The following is a 16,242-nucleotide window of genomic DNA, read 5'->3' as shown; positions in this document are numbered from 1 at the left end:
CCCAGATTAAACACTATTTCTGGATGTATCTGTGAGGGTGTTTCCGCATGGGATTAGCATTTTAATTGGTGGACTCAGGAAAGTAGAAATGCTGTCTCCAATGTAGGTGGGCATCAATCCATCTATTGAGATCCTGAATAGAAAAAAATGGTGAAGGAAGGCGGAATTCACCTCTTTTTTTGCTTCCTGCCAACCTGTTTGAGCTAGGATATCTTATCTTCCCCAACCCTCAAACTGAGATTTACACCATCGGCTCCCCTGCTTCTCGGGCCTTCAGTTTGGCCTGAATCACCGCACTGACTTTTCTGGATCTCTAGCATGCAGACAGTAGATTGTGGGGCTTCTTAGCCTACATAACTGCATGAATCAACTCCTTGTAATAAATCTCTTTCTCTCTCTCTTATATTTATATAATACATACGTGGAAACCACCATTCTACTCTCTGTTACCATGTATTTGATATTTGATGTTTTTAGAATCTACATATAAATGAGACCATAGTATTTGTCTGTGACTTATTTCATTTAGTATGATATTCTTCAGGTTCATCCATGCTGTGTCAAATGGCACTATTTCCTTCTTTTTTTTATGGCTGAATACTATTCTATTATAGAAATATAAATATATATATGTACGCATACACATATATATATAAATCACAATTTTTATCCCTTCATCCATCAACAGATACGTAGGTTGTTTCTATGTCTTTGCTATTGTGAATAATGCTGCAATGAACATGGGAGTACATATTATATATATATGTATATATTTAAAAAAATTTATTTTTATTTTTATTTTTGAGATGGAGTTTCTCTCTTGTTGCCCAGGCTGGAGTGCAATGGCATAATCTCGGCTCACTGGAAACTCCACCTCCTGGGTCCAAGTGATTCTCCTGCCTCAGCCTCCCGAGTAGCTGGGATTACAGGCGTCAGCTACCACACCTGGCTAATTTTTCTATTTTTTTTTTTTTTTAGTAGAGACAGGGTTTCACCATGTTGGTCAGGCTGGTCTCAAATTCCTGACCTCAGGTCATCCACCCGCCTCGGCCTCTCAAAGCCCTGGGAATACAGGCGTGAGCCACCACACCCAGCTGGGAGTACATATATTTCTTTGAAACACTGCTTTTGTTTCCTTTGGATACGTACCCAGAAGTAAGATTGTTGGATCATATTGCAGTTCTATTTATAATTTTTTGAGGAACCACCACACTGTCTTCCATAATGGTTGTGCAAATTTATATTCTGCAAACACAAAGGATTCTCTTTTCTCTACATCCTTGCCAATACTTTGTTATCTTTTGTCTTTTTCATAATAGTCACCCTAACAGGTATAAGGTGATATCATATGATGATTCTGATTTGAATTTCTCTGATGATTAGTGATATTGTGCATGTTTTCACATGCCTGTTTGCCATTTTTATGTCTTCTTTGGAAAATGTTGTGGTCCTTAGCCTATTTTAAAATCAGGTTATTTGTTTTGTTTTTGTTTTCATTTTGCTATTGAATTGCATGTTCCTTACATATTTTGGATATTAATCTATTACCAGATACAGGTTCACAAATATTTTCTCAAATATTCCACAGCAACTTGGATGGAGTTGGAGGCAATTATTCTAAGTAACACAGAAGTGAAAAACCAAAAACCGTATTTTCTCACTTATTATTAACATTATTTTGTTCCTTTTAATGGCTTAGTAGTAGAATTCTTCTATGCCCAATTTGTTGAGAGTTTTTTTTTTTAATCACGAAAGGATGCTAAAGTTTTTCGATTGCTTTTTTCTTTTTTGCATCTATTTCTTTTAATGTGCTGTTGAATTTGGTTTGCTTGTATTTTGTTGAGGATTTTTGCATCTATGTTTATTATGGATATTGGCCTGTGATTTTTTGTTTTTTGATGGTGTCCTTATCTGGCTTTGATATTAGGGTAAGACTCATCTTGTAAAATAAGTTTGGAAATACTCTTTCTACAATTTTTTGGGAACAGTTTGTGAGGAATGGCCATTAATCCTTTAGATATTTGGTAGAATTCACCAGTGAAGTATATGGTCCTAGGCCTTTCTTTGTAGGGAGGTTTTTGATTGCTGATTCAGTCCCCTTATTTATATTTTTTGTCTTCTCAGATTTTCTATTTCTTCGTGATTCAGTGTTGGTACATTGTGTGTGGCTAGGAATTTATGCATTTCTTCTAGGTTATCCAATTTGCTGGCATATAATTGTTCGTAGTAGTCTCTTATGATTCTTTGTATTTCTGTGATAGCAGTTGTAATGTCTTCACTTCTTTCATTTATAATTTTACTTATTTGAGTTTTCTCTCTTTTTTTCTTGGTTAGTCTAGCTAAAGGTTTGTTGATTTTTTTTTTAATCTTTTCCAAGATCCAACTCTTAGTTTTGTTGATCTTTTCCATTGTTTTTCTATTCTCTATTTTACTTGTTTCTGCTCTGATCTTTGTTGTTTCCTTCTTTCTGATAACTTTGGGTTTAGATTATTATTTTTCTAGTTCCTTAATATTTAAACTTAGTTTGTTCATTTGAAATCTTTACTTTTTCTTAATGTAGATATTTATAACTATGAATTTTCCTCTCAGTACTGCTTTTGCTGCATCCTATATGTTTTCAGATACTGAGTTTACCTTTTCATTTGTCTCAAGATACTTTTTTGCTTCCTCATTAATTTCCTCTTTGGCTCATTGATTGTTCAGGAGTATATTATTTAATTTCCATGTATTTGTAAATTTTCCAATTTTTCTCACATTATTGATTTCCAGTTTCATACCATTGGGGTCAGAAAAGATACTTGATATAATTTCAATATTCTTAAATTTGTTAACACTTATTTTATGACTTAATGTGATCTATCCTGGAGAATGTTTTATATGTGCTTGAGAAGAATGTGTACTTCCCTGCTGTTGGATGGAATGTTCTGTATATGTCTATTAGGTCTCTTTGGTCTAAGTATTGTTCAAATATGGTAGCTCCTTATTGATTTTCTGTCTGGATTATCTATCCATTGTTGAGTGTGGGGTATTAAAGTCACCGACTGTTACTGTTTTGCTGTTTATTTTTCACATTAGTTCTGTTAATATTTGCTTTATGCACCCAATGTTGGGTACATAAATATTGACAATTTTTATATCTTTTTGATGAATTGGCTCCTTTATCATTATATAATGATTTTCTTTGTCTTTTGTAACAATTTTTGGAAATGTCTCTTTTGTCTGATATAAGTCCACCCTTGCTCTCCTTTGGTTACCATTTGCATGGAATATCTTTTCTCATTCATTCATTTTTAGTCTTTGTGTGTCCTTATAGCTACTATGCTACTATGAGTCTTTTGCAGGTAGAATCTTGTTTTTTGTTTGTTTGTTTGTTTGCTTGTTTTTGAGACCAAGTCTTGCTTTGTGGCCCAGGCTGGAGTGCAATGGTGTGATCTTAGCTCAGTGCAGCTTCTGCCTCCTGGGTTCTTCTGCCTCAGCCTCTGGAATAGCTGGGACTACAGGTGAGCACCACCATGCCTGGCTAATTTTTGTATTTTTAATAGAGATGGGATTTCACCCTGTTGTCCAGGCTGATCTCAGACTCCTGACCTCAAGTGATCTGGTCGCCTCAGCCTCCCAAAGTGTAGGGATTACAAGCGTGAGGCACCATGCCTGGCCAAGAATCTTGTCTTTTATTCATGCAGCCACTCTGTCTTTTGATTGGAGAATTTAATCCATTTAAGTTTCAAGTAATTTTGATAAGTAAGGACTTACCATTGCCATTTTGTTAATTGTTTTCTGACTGTTTGATAGTTCTTTTTTTTCCTTTTTTCTTCTATTGCTTTCTTTGTGATTTGATGACTTTGTAGTTGTATGCTTCAATTCCTTTCTCTTAATGTTTTGTGTATCTATTACAGATTTTTCTAAAACTGGTTTTTAACAAGTCACTTCTACTTTGCTGCTTCCAACAGTGATTCTAAATTCTCATTTTACTTGAACTGATAGTTGATTACTCTCTTTTTCTGACTTCATTTGGCTGGAACACCATCCTTTTCTGGAGTTTTTCTACCTTTTGACTCTTCCTTTTTTGTCTTTTCTTGCTACTTTCTCCTAATATATTTGACTTCCAAATGTTGCAATCTCTTAAGATTCAGTTTCTAAAACTCTTCATTCTCCTATGTTGATCTCATTTAAATTCCAAGGCTTGAAATGACATTCATCCCGAGTAGCTGGGAACAGGCGCCCGCCACCTCGTTTTTTGTATTATTTTTTTTAGTAGAGACGGGGTTTCAAGCCAGGATGGTCTCGATCTCCCTGACCTTGTGATCCGCCCGTCTCGGCCTCCCAAAAGTTTATATATCTTTATATAGAACATCTTTCTAAATTTAGATTTAAATTAAGGCCTGGTCATGTGACTGTCTTGGGTCAAGAGGTAGTTAACAAATATGAAATAGGTGGAAATTTAAAAATTCCTCTGCATTGGGTTTTGTGTTTTGAATTCTGTGACCCACAATGTGTATAAACCTGAGCTCATGTTCTAGTTGTTATAGCTGTGACCTTCTAGAAAGGTCATATAGAGGAGAACTGAAACATGCTGGCTGTAGGCTGCCAACTGCCTGACATTGAATGAAGTGCCTTTAGCTTTAGTTGAGCTACCAGATGACTAAAGTCATGTGAATAACACTGGCCAAGACCAGTAGAAGTGCCTAGCTAAATTTAGCCTAAGTTTCTACACATAGATTTGTGAGAAAATGATTGTTTTAAGCCACTAAGTCTTGGGGTAGTTATGTAGAAAAATAACACACTATACTAAGAATTTTTTCCAGTTATATAGTTCAAGCAGTATTTTAATCAGTTGACCATCTATTTCGTTCCCAGTTACCTCATGTTTTGTTAGATGATATCATAAATCACTGTGGATCAAAACACTTCTATTGTCACTCTGATTCTGTAGCCAGCTATGGTAATTTCTACAACTTGTCTTTGATGATTAGGTACTGCCATCTAATTTTGGCTCATCTGGAATCACATTATAGTGACTGAGATAATTTCAATGGCTAAATCTTTCACTGTCAATCCTAACAAATTCCCTTTACTAATTCATATGTTAATGTCTAGTTAAGGTAGTATTCTCTGGGCCTTTCCAGGAAAGAAAGAGGCCAGGTGAGTTGGAACAGATTTTGTACTTGTCTCCTTGGGGCATAATGGGATCCAATCCTAATGATGGTTCTAGAAGCAACTTAATATTGTACATAGTAAATCTCCTAAATTCTTATCTCTCTTAGCTTTTGACCACAAATTTCTGGCATCTCACTGAACTGAAGTATACAGTTTAATGGTTTTTAGTGTATTCACAAATATGTGCAAACTATCACCCCATAACCAATGATAAAGCATTTTCATCACCTCAAAAGAAACCTCACACCCATCAGCAGTGACTAACCAGTCCTCCCAGTCTTAGGAAACCACTTATTTACTTTCTGTCTCTATACTTTGCCTTTTCTGGACATTCATATAAATGGAATCATACAATATATAACTTTTATAACTAGTTTTTCATTCAGCATGATGTTTTCAAGTTTCGCTTATGTTGTAGCATGTATCAGAACTTCATTTTTTTTTTTTTTTTTTTTGAGACGGAGTTTCACTCTTGTTGCCTAGGCTTGAGTACAATGGCGAGACCTTGGCTTACTGCGACCTCTACCTCCCGGGTTCAAGTGATTCTCCTGCCTCAGCCTTCTGAGTAGCTGGGCTCATAGGTGTCCGCCACCACATCCGGCTAATTTTGTATTTTTAGTAGAGACGGGGTTTCGCCATGTTTGCCAGGCTGGTCTTGAACTCCTGACCTCCTGCATTTCGAATAAAACTCCAGACTTGAAATGTGATCTCTAAGAACCAGTACTTTCTGGCCGTTTGTTAGCCACTCTCTTGACACTCTGTACGTTTGTTTGCGGCACTTATGAGAATAGCAATTAATTTTTGCAGAATTATTTCTTAACTGTGTGTATTTAATGTTCGTCTCCCTGCCTGGCTGTGAATTCATCAAAGGCGGGATACGTCTTTCTCGTTCACTATTGTGCCCTCCGCTGTACCATGCTAAATGCCTATGATGTAAGAGGTTATCAAATGTTTGCTGAAAGGAACCTCAGATCCTTAAGCCAAATGATAAATTAATAACACATATCAGTACATAATCTCATTGGATAAATATTAGAAGTTTTTACAGGAGCAAACTAGAAAAAAAGTAAATGATAGAGAGGCCTTCCATGGAAATCAAGAGTGCCGTGGGGATGTAAACATCTGGGGTTGAAGTCAAAGTGGCCCAAGCATTAAATATGTTGTCGACATTTACCCGGAATTCCTTTATCTCATCAAACAGATCCACTTTGAAATAATCAACACCTTTTGTTTCACCTCTCTCCATGCTAAGTAAGAGTTACGTAATTCTGATTATTTGCTTGACTTACTGAGGGTGAACTTTGACGAGTGACCTAAGCACAAGGATGTTTAGTAAAACTCAGCTCCTTTCAGGCTTATTGGCAAAGCAAGACAAGGTCCTAAGAGAGTTCCCAAGGAAATCAGTAGATCTCTCCCAAGATAAGTTATTAGGGTGGCGCAAAACTAATCACGATTTTTGCCATTAAAAGTAACTGCAAATTAAAAGTAATGGCAAAAACCGAGATTACTTTTTCACCACCCTAATACTTTGCGTGGAGGACAAATGGCCCCAAGTCTGCTCCCACCTCACATGCATGGGGACTGGAGCAAGGGTACAAGTGGAGGCACATACATGTATATTTATGTAAAAGCTTTAAATGAAGAAACTGTTAAACAAGATACATTATGTCTCCTATTTTGACAAACTGACTTTCATAATGAGATAGAAAGATAGACTTTAATCTAGAATTCTCAGAGTATAGAATCTCTAGAATTTCACACTGGAACACTGCAATGTGGTGAGAGCCACCATCTATCTCCGCTCTACTACCCTCCCCTGCCTGTGGCCCATGGTTAAATCCTTCCTCTTTCTAACCCCACTCTGACCTGCATTGTAGGGGGCCTCAAGTGCACATGTGTGGACACTCCAGGCGTTGTGTCCAAGCTCTGTCCATATTTCCAGCAGACAACTGCCCCTTGGCCACCATTAGGCCCAGGGCTATATACACCTGAGAGAACTGACTCAGGGAAGGGGCTCAAGCAGTCCTCGGATGTAAGTTCAAGGCCATTTGGGCAGGAAATTATGAAGGCTTGGGATTTGGATGGCATGTTCCTTTGTTTCAACACATTTCTTGTGCCTAGAGAAGAACATGATGGAGTAGTTCAGGGCGATACCCTCTAAAGCATGGGTCCCTGAGCAGAGGCTCTTCCTTCCCAGATCTGAGGGTGATTCAAAGTGGTGTGGGAGCAAACTGATTTTTTCCATGTCTTTTTTTTCTGTTATAATATGTGGGTGTGTAGAAGAAGCTAAATTGGGAGGGAGATGTGAAATGTTTCTTTGGGTGAAGGAATTTTTGTTTTATTTTATTTTTTATATCTGTTATGGGAAGGCTGTGTGTAGACTACTGATTCTGGAACTTGGCCCAATGTCATGCTAGTTGGACTGGTCTCTGTTTTCTTTTTGGTCATCCCAGATTCTCAAAAGATAATGACTAGCAGCACAGATAACATACTTGTTTTGCAAAGTTTATATTATAGATGTTGGGAGTGTCAGGAGACTATATGATGAGAAATAGGATTTGGATTCATTGTTTTATTCCTTATTGATCCATCAAAGAGGTCATTTAATGGGTAGCCCCAGGTACATCTGATTTCTTATTTAAAATTATGATGTTACATTTCAGGTCAAAGGATGCTGAGAATTTATAATGTTGGTGTTTTCAAAAAAACCCCAATAGGATCTAACATAAAACAGATATAAATAAAATGAAAATAACTGAAGGAGAATTAGAGGTCTACCTCCCTCCCTCCCTCATCAGCAGCCCTGAGGACTTCTGCTCAGAGTTTCTGAAAGTGTCAGCCTCTAGGAGTTACCTGGGGAAACTGTTAAAAATGCAGATTCCTAGGTCTTGCCCCACTGAGTTAGACTTGAGAATTTGCATGTTTGACAAGACGCTACAGTGACTCATATGCATTCTTACATTTCCAGCTACAACAGATCTCAATGGACTAGACTGGGGTTAAGACACACATATTTTTATTTTTATTTTTATTTTTTAATTTTTATTATTGTTTGTTTATTTATTTTTATTATTTTTTTTTATTATACTTTAAGTTCTAGGGTACATGTGCATAACGTGCAGGTTTGTTACATATGTATACTTGTGCCATGTTGGTGTGCTGCACCCATCAACTCATCAGCACCCATCAACTCGTCATTTACATCAGGTATAACTCCCAGTGCAATCCCTCCCCCCTCCCCCCTCCCCATGATAGGCCCCGGTGTGTGATGTTCCCCTTCCCGAGTCCAAGTGATCTCATTGTTCAATTCCCATCTATGAGTGAGAACATGCGGTGTTTGGTTTTCTGTTCTTGCAATAGTTTGCTGAGAATGATGGTTTCCAGCTGCATCCATGTCCCTACAAAGGACACAAACTCATCCTTTTTTTATGGCTGCATAGTATTCCATGGTGTATATGTGCCACATTTTCTTAATCCAGTCTGTCACTGATGGACACTTGGGTTGATTGATACACATATTTTTAAATAGTGTTCCAGATGATTTTGAAAGTTAATCTAAAATTTGGAAGCCATTGAAATAAATACTCTCTAAAGTGACCATGCCTGAGGCACGATCTCAGAGTGTGATCCTGGGGTCAGCAGCATCAGCAGCACCTGGAAACTTTCAGAATTGTAAATTCTTGGCCCTCTGATTCCCAGCCGTGAATAACAGTCTCCAGAACACAGTTCAGCTATCGGTGGATTAACAAGTGCTGCAGGTGTTTTTGATGCTGCTAAAGTTTGAAAATCATTTCCTAACAATTCAATAAACATGCATTGACACTCTGTGAACATTCTGTTCTAGGAACATTGAGGGCCTGAAGAAGTCACAGTTCTCAAAGATTTGTCAGTGGTACTTTGCAGCCTGATTTTGGTTCTGGAGTGATCAAGAGAATGTCAAGTTTCAGCAGGGAGAAAAAATTCTATCTGTGAATATAAAAGTAGCGGTTTTTATAAAGAGTTTTAATTTTGTTCTTTATACTTTCTGTATTTTCCAAACATTAAACAATTTAAATTGGCAAAAACAGTATGTTCCTGGAAAATATGAGCCATTGGCAAAAAGTGATTTGTAAATGTCGTCAGCTGGGTGTGGTAGCGGGTATAAAAGTATCCAAAGCAGGGCAGCTGCTTCCAATTTCCTGAATTTTTCGGGGGTCATTAGTTGGCAGCTGATGTCATGAAGGATTTTGTGGGGTTACAATCGTCTTTCCTTTTGTGCGTGATTTTGACTCTTTCTGAGCAAAAGTCAGGTACGAGTGACCCTTCTATTTTGTTGTTTGAAGGCATAGTTTCTTAGCGGTTGTGGGCCTTTTACTGTTTGCTGTTTTGAGTAGAAGTGACTTTCCAGTGTAGTTTTCTGACTTCCGTAGTGGTATTGCTTTCTCTTGTTTGCTCTCTACCACCCCGCAAAGCAAGTGATTTATCTAGTTTATCCTAATGCTTAGGAAAGAGCTAGTTTTATTCTTCCTCTGGATTTAGGTGTTTTCTGTTGTGTTTTCTCACCCTATTCACCCTACCTGTGGAAAAATATTTCTCTGTTTAAGGTTTCAACTTGCTCTTCCACCTCCCACCCTGATCTCCCACTCATAATCCTGCCACCTGCCTCCTGTCCGGCCCTGTTGCCTCCTAAATGGTCATGAGTTAGTGATCATAAATCAGGTTGTGAAAATAAAGTTCTTCATTCTTTCTTCTTTCACTTCTTATTCTCCCTAAGTCATAAAGTTGTTACCATTAATATTAATCATTTTGTTTACATTCCACTTACTTTTTCCATATTTTACAGTAATCTTTTCTCATCTAAACTATATATTTTTCTTTATTTAAAAAGTTAATGGATAGAAATACTACGTATAAAATACATGTAATTTTGTTATTTCTAGTTTTTTTCTTCATGAAAATACAGTGATGAATTGCTTTATCTATGGGACATGTTTTTGTCTAAAAACGTTTTTTGGATATGCTTCCGGTAGTAGAATTAATGGACACAAAATGAAGAAATGCTGTTGTAGCACCACAGCTGTGAATGTTTTGAGTTGACAGACTCACCACACAAGGTTTTAATCTGAGACTATCTTCCTTGTACATCACAGAAGGATACAGGGTGGAGACAGAGCAGGTGCAGATCTTCATCTTATTGGCAGGTCTAACAAATGCCCCAGGGTACAGTTTCCCTTGTCTCTTCACCCACGTGGGTCGTAGATGTCTGCCAGGGATGAGAGTCAGAGGCCATAGAAGCTGCAGCTTCAGTGCCCTATCAGTCATTTACACCGGCCTAGTTATGTAAACTCAAGGCCAGCACACCAGCTTGAGGCTCCCCCAATCCAGAGTAAACCCCACACAGCAAAAGAAGCAGAGACAGCATCCCATATTTAGCTTAATGTTGAACTTTTTTTTTTTTTTTTTTTTTGAGACGGAGTCTCGCTCTGTTGCTCAGGCTGGAGTTCAGTGGCGCGATCTCGGCTGACGGCAAGCTCCGCCTCCCGGTTCACGCCATTCTCCTGCCTCAGCCTCCCCAGTAGCTGGGACTACAGGCGCCCGCCACCTCGCCTGGTTAACTTTTTTGTATTTTTAGTAGAGATGGGGTTTCACCGTGTTAGCCAGGATGGTCTCGATCTCTGACCTCGTGATCCACCCATCTCGGCCCCCCAAAGTGCTGGGATTACAGGCGTGAGCCACCGCGCCCAGCCAATGTTGAACTTTTAAGGAAACAGTACTGGAAGGGGAGGAGACAGGTTGTCTCCAGATAAGCTTGAATGGGACTGATCCTTCATTTACAATTTTACCATTTCATCTGAGTGATCATATTGTATCTCTCAAGGCTGTTTTACAGCGGTATCTTTTTTTTTTTTTTTTTTTAATATGCTATGTTCAAACTTTCTCTGGGTGTCCTTTAGCATAAAATTGCTATCTAAATCTTTTTAATATTTTTTTTCAACAGTGTCAGTAGGATGTACTTCCTCTATGTTCTGGGTTGTGGCTGAACCAACTTTACTTGGTCAGGATCATATTTTGCATTCTGATGAAGCATCTCTAGGAACTGGCTGTCCTGTAACCAATGTAACTGCGAAGGGATATGAGTTTAATTACCCTGCCACTGAGTGTGGGATTCAGAAAGAGGTAAGAGCTGCAAGCGTTTCAAATAATAAACTAACCCCTAGGTTGTACCCTGCAGTAGCACTGTGTGTACTGTCAGTGTGAGATATTTATTTATTTATTTATTTATTTATTTATTTATTGAGACGGAGTCTTGCTCTGTCGCCCAGGCTGGAGTGCAGTGGCCGCATCTCAGCTCACTGCAAGCTCCGCCTCCCGGGTTTACGCCATTCTCCTGCCTCAGCCTCCCGAGTAGCTGGGACTACAGGCGCCCGCCACCTCGCCCGGCTAGTTTTTTGTATTTTTTAGTAGAGACGGGGTTTCACTGTGTTAGCCAGGATGGTCTCGATCTCCTGACCTCGTGATTCGACTGTCTCGGCCTCCCAAAGTGCTGGGATTACAGGCTTGAGCCACCGCGCCCGGCCAGATGTTTTCTTAATATACTATGGCCCGATGACTTTTGGGGAAATCCCTGAAACTTTGCTATATCTTCAGGATCAATGGATGAATGCTGTTAACGTTTTAGTAGTTTATGAACGACAACTTTTAAAAGAGCCAGGATTCTCAGTTTATGCTTGTAAGAGATTGTCTTGGGGATTTTATTTAGCTTATCAGAGCTAACGTTTTCTGTTTAGAATACATTTTCCTGTGGTAGGACTTTTTGTTGTTGTTGTTGTTTGTTTGAACTAACACCCCTAAATGGAAGTGTGTTAATCCTTAAAAAAAAAAAAAAAAAAAAAGACAAGTAGAAGGCAGAGAGGTAGCAGTGGTAGTAAATCTACTACTGCGAAAGTAGAAGGAACAAAAATGAATTGAGACAAAATGAGACTTACTGGTTTATGTTTAAATGTAATCTGATGTGCAAATTGTGTCTTCTTTAAAACTTTCAGCTCATCATCTTTGGATACCACTTCAAGCTCTATCCATAACAATCTTACAGAATTCCAAAATGACCCTCCCTCTACCAATTCTCATTCTCCCTGGAACTTAACCAACCCTAGCTTATTTGGATTGACTCAGATTCCATATTTTCAGGACTCCTCGGTGAGGATCCTTAGAAAAGACAAAACATGGCAGTGTCCACATAGAAATGATCGTATTGACATAAGGAAGAAAAAGCTCGAATCTCTACTAAGGAGGGTATTTGTTGTTTAAATAGTGCCTATGTGATGGGTCTCACATTACATTTCAATCATGTTTAGAAAAAATGCTACTTCCATGTGTCTACATATATCCTGGTCTTGTCAATAAGTCTCCCTTTACCCTAGTTATGACAAATAGACAAAAATCTCTAGTATAGTTTAAACATAATCTGAGTCAATAAACTGTTCACTTTAAGTAGTGCTCAGACACTTGAATAAAAATTTTCAAGTCTTTCAACCCTTCCCTCTAATCCCTGGCACATAGTAGGTCTTCCATGTTCACTGGTCAATGTATTAGTCAATGTGTTTTCTGTGCCAAGTTTATCAAGTGGTTACATTGGAAACTTTTCATTAACTACCTTTCTTTTTTCTCTGTAGGTAGAGGCATCTCATCCGTCACTCCTACTTAATATGTCTCATCCACTACTCCATGAGAGTGCAAATGTAGCTATATTCTAGGTTCTTCCATGGCAATCCTGATAACTCTGTTGCTACAGCTTACTTAAAATTTAATTTTTGAACCACTCACTACAGATTTATCAATTTTTGGTGCCACTTCCTGAGAGAACATTGGGTTGGGATAGTGCCCAGTGCTTCATATATTTTTAAAAAGTGTTCCTTTTAAACACAGGCCATGCTGCCCTTGCATAGTCTCTTATAATATGATGTCTAAGTATAATTTTTATGTGGAGTTGATCTTACAAATAAAATATGCTGTGCCTTTGCTTCTTGACGACCGGGTTATAATCTCAAAACAACCTAGGCTGGGATGTAGGCATGGAAGGGTCTCTGTCCTCCACCTGCTGTTAGTGTACAAGTCATGTTTTAAATACAGTAGACTGAGAATAATCCTACATAGTTGTTTAATTCCTTTAAGAAAGATTTAGTATCCATGACAGAAATGAACACCGTTGGATCAACCAGGAAATAAGAGTATAAAGTTTGACCTCCTATAGGCCCATGGCTTTGGGAAACAGCGATAGCAGAATATTTCTGTATCTTTCTTCAAGATCAATAGGGTGAGATTAGTTTTTATTCTTGGCACTCTAGGAACTAAGCCTTTAGTGATCCCTTAGGACCATCCTTCTTTATTTCAATGACCACTCTCCAGTTAGTAATAACATCATTCTGGAACATGCTCATGAGGATCTTCTTGAGATATTTCTAACAAAACCTTGAGGGCTCAAGTCCTGCCTGTGTGATCCTATTCATATTGGGAAACCTTAGTCAATGGGGTTTATTGACTAGATATTTGTTATTTGAAAATAACTGGGTGAAGATAGACGTCTTTTAATCTCCATCAGTGTTTCCTGCTGGCAGAACCTAAATGGGAGGCTGGAAAATCTAATTTTTGAACTCTTGGCTCCAACACTGTAGGGCAGAGAAAGGCACAGATGGTAGTGAGACAATAGGCAACCAACACACATAGACCTGCTGCACCAACGCAGCTACTGCTTTCTGTTTTAGTAAGGGGACCAGCAAGGATTTGTGTGTTAATTAGGACTAAAGTTGGTTACAGTTCATAGAAACTGTTCAGTGTTTTCATAGAAAACATTACTTGACATTTTCATCATCCTTTAAATATAAACAGTATATTCATACCCCTCCTGTCCTCCTCCTTCAAAAAACCTCAGTAATTTAAGAATGAAAACTAGCTGGAAAACTCAGAAAATGGTGGTACGAGTGGGTAGTTTCCATTTCAGCAATGAAAACATGCAAGAATGTTTGTCTTAATCAGGACCAAGAGTGGATCGAGTTTGCATATTTAGTCTCTTTCATATATAGCATTCATTTGGAAGGAACTTGTTACTTTCATTCATAAAATATTTCTTGTTTTTCCATTGTCCCTTAAGCCAAAAGCCCATCAAGTCCAGAATGGGAGCCAGGGGTGGTAAAGGCAGACAGAGAGTGAGAACCGTAATCAGTGTCCCAAAGCTGTGATGCTTCATATTTTTTTTTTTTTTATTATTATACTTTAAGTTCTAGGGTACATGTGCACAACGTGCAGGTTTGTTACATATGTATACTTGTGCCATGTTGGTGTGCTGCATCCATCAACTCGTCAGCACCCATCAACTCATCATTTACATCACGTATAACTCCCAATGCCATCCCTCCCCCCTCCCTCCTCCCCCTCCCCATAATAGGCCCCGGTGTGTGACTTGAAAGGAGGATTGCTGGGCGTGATGGCTCACACTTGTAATCCCAGCACCTTGGGAGGCCAAGGTGGGCGGATCACCTGAGGTCGGGAGTTAGAGACCAGCCTGACTAACGTGGAGAAACCCGGTCTCTACTGAACATACAGAATTAGCCGGGCGTGGTGGCTCATGCCTGTAATCTCAGCTACTTGGAAAGCTGAGGCAGGAGAATCGCTTGAACCCGGGAGGTGGAGGTTGTGGTGAGCCAAGATCGCGTCATTGCACTCCAGCCTGGGCAACAAGAGGGAAACTCCGTCTAAAAAAAAAAAAAGATTTAAAGCTCTAAAGAGAGAGGCTAAGCGGGGCGCACGGCGCGCCACTACTCTGCGGGCCGGCGGTGGCGGTGCCGGCAGCGCGGAACGCTGGCGCGTAGGCCAAGGCTTCCTATGCGAGCACTGAGCGCTGAACCCGCTGTGCTCGCTGTGGCTCCCGCCGGCTGCCCCTTCCTGCTGACCCTTCTGCTCCAGCTCCTGCCTCCCGGCCTGCTCCTGGGCTGCACGCTCTTCCAGGATCTGATCCGCTTTGGGAAATCCAAGTGTTGGGGGCCGCCATGCCCCACCGCCTGCCGCGCCTTTGATGTTCCCAAGAGATATTTTTTTCCCACTTCTCCCACTTCTGTATCATCTCAGTGCTGTGGAATGGCGTCCTGCTTTGGTGCCTTACTCCATCTCTGTTCCTGGGAGCATCTTTTCCAAGCTGGCTTTATGGTTTGCTCGGGATTCTCGCGGCAGCACAGTTCGGGGGAGGGAAGCTGGCGCTGTCTGCGTTCTTAGTGCTGGTATTTTCTGGCTTATTGGATGAGGTGTTAAGTTTATTCATTTTATGCAGATATCCTATTACAGTCAAAGCACTAACGCTTTGCATTTATATGTACTGTGCTATGGGGGAAAGAACCTTATGATTAAATAAGACACATATCAAATGCATAGTCAATCATCCCCACCCCCATCCCTGGAGCTGTAACCCAAAACTGTTAAACTAAAAATCTTTTTAGTATATCTTTAAATACATGCATGTCAAGAACATTCAAAAGTTCTTACAACAATTCTGATAGGACATTTTCTCTCCCATCAATTAACACCAGTTAATTAAGATTAATCTGTGGCCCAGTCTATTTAAATAAATGCCATATTTATTTTACTTGTTTAGAATTTGCCATTCTCAGAAACAAAACTCTTTGTACATTGGAAATGAAAAGCATATTGCAGTTTGGTGTTAATTTCCATGTGAATGTCACGTATAATTTTAAATAAATTATTTGGGGAAAAACGTATTTTATTTTTAGCATGCAATTTTTATGCCCAGGTTAGACTAGGGATTTGGCTGATGTTCTGGAATCTCATTGTACTGTTAAGTAATGAGCATCCCCCATGACGCACCCTGTCAGGGGTTGTGAGAAAACTGCAGTGTTCAGTTTCCCACCCATTTCCTTTTCCTGCTGTCTCTCTCTCACTCATCCCTGCTTCTTACTTTCCCTTTTCCTTCTTTGCCCAAACATTACATTTCCAGGCAAAGATAAAAGAGGAAATAGTGATGTCCTGAAGCGGATTCAGAACGAAGTAGCATGGCCTTTGGTGAAAGCTTCACCTATGGGAAATAAAATTGAGAATGGT

General features: G+C 39.2%; 2 protein-coding genes across 2 annotated transcripts in view; one reads left to right on the top strand and one right to left on the bottom strand.

Annotated features, from left to right (window-relative positions):
* Positions 1-16,242, bottom strand: part of MRPL16 (mitochondrial ribosomal protein L16) — a 129,324-nt gene that overhangs the window by 55,694 nt on the left and 57,388 nt on the right. The window lies entirely within an intron of this gene.
* On the top strand, positions 9,374-13,180 carry OOSP3 (oocyte secreted protein family member 3). Its single transcript, XM_050759218.1, has 4 exons — positions 9,374-9,446; positions 11,135-11,313; positions 12,148-12,333; positions 12,810-13,180. Exons 1-4 carry the CDS (start codon positions 9,374-9,376, stop codon positions 12,888-12,890), a joined length of 519 nt encoding a protein of 172 aa, XP_050615175.1. The 3' UTR covers positions 12,891-13,180.

The sequence above is a fragment of the Macaca thibetana genome, chromosome 14, assembly GCF_024542745.1.
Source record: "Macaca thibetana thibetana isolate TM-01 chromosome 14, ASM2454274v1, whole genome shotgun sequence".
In the NCBI taxonomy this organism is placed as follows: domain Eukaryota; kingdom Metazoa; phylum Chordata; class Mammalia; order Primates; family Cercopithecidae; genus Macaca; species Macaca thibetana.
This window is presented reverse-complemented; position numbering and strand designations above follow the sequence as displayed.

Bases quoted from the DNA above. Each gene is read 5' to 3' on its own strand.
- OOSP3 (XM_050759218.1), top strand. From the start codon at position 9,374: ATGAAGGATTTTGTGGGGTTACAATCGTCTTTCCTTTTGTGCGTGATT. The intron at 11,314-12,147 runs GTAAGAGCTGCA...AATGTAATCTGA, and splicing joins AGTGTGGGATTCAGAAAGAG to TGTGCAAATTGTGTCTTCTT. The intron at 12,334-12,809 runs GTGAGGATCCTT...TTTTCTCTGTAG, and splicing joins CATATTTTCAGGACTCCTCG to GTAGAGGCATCTCATCCGTC.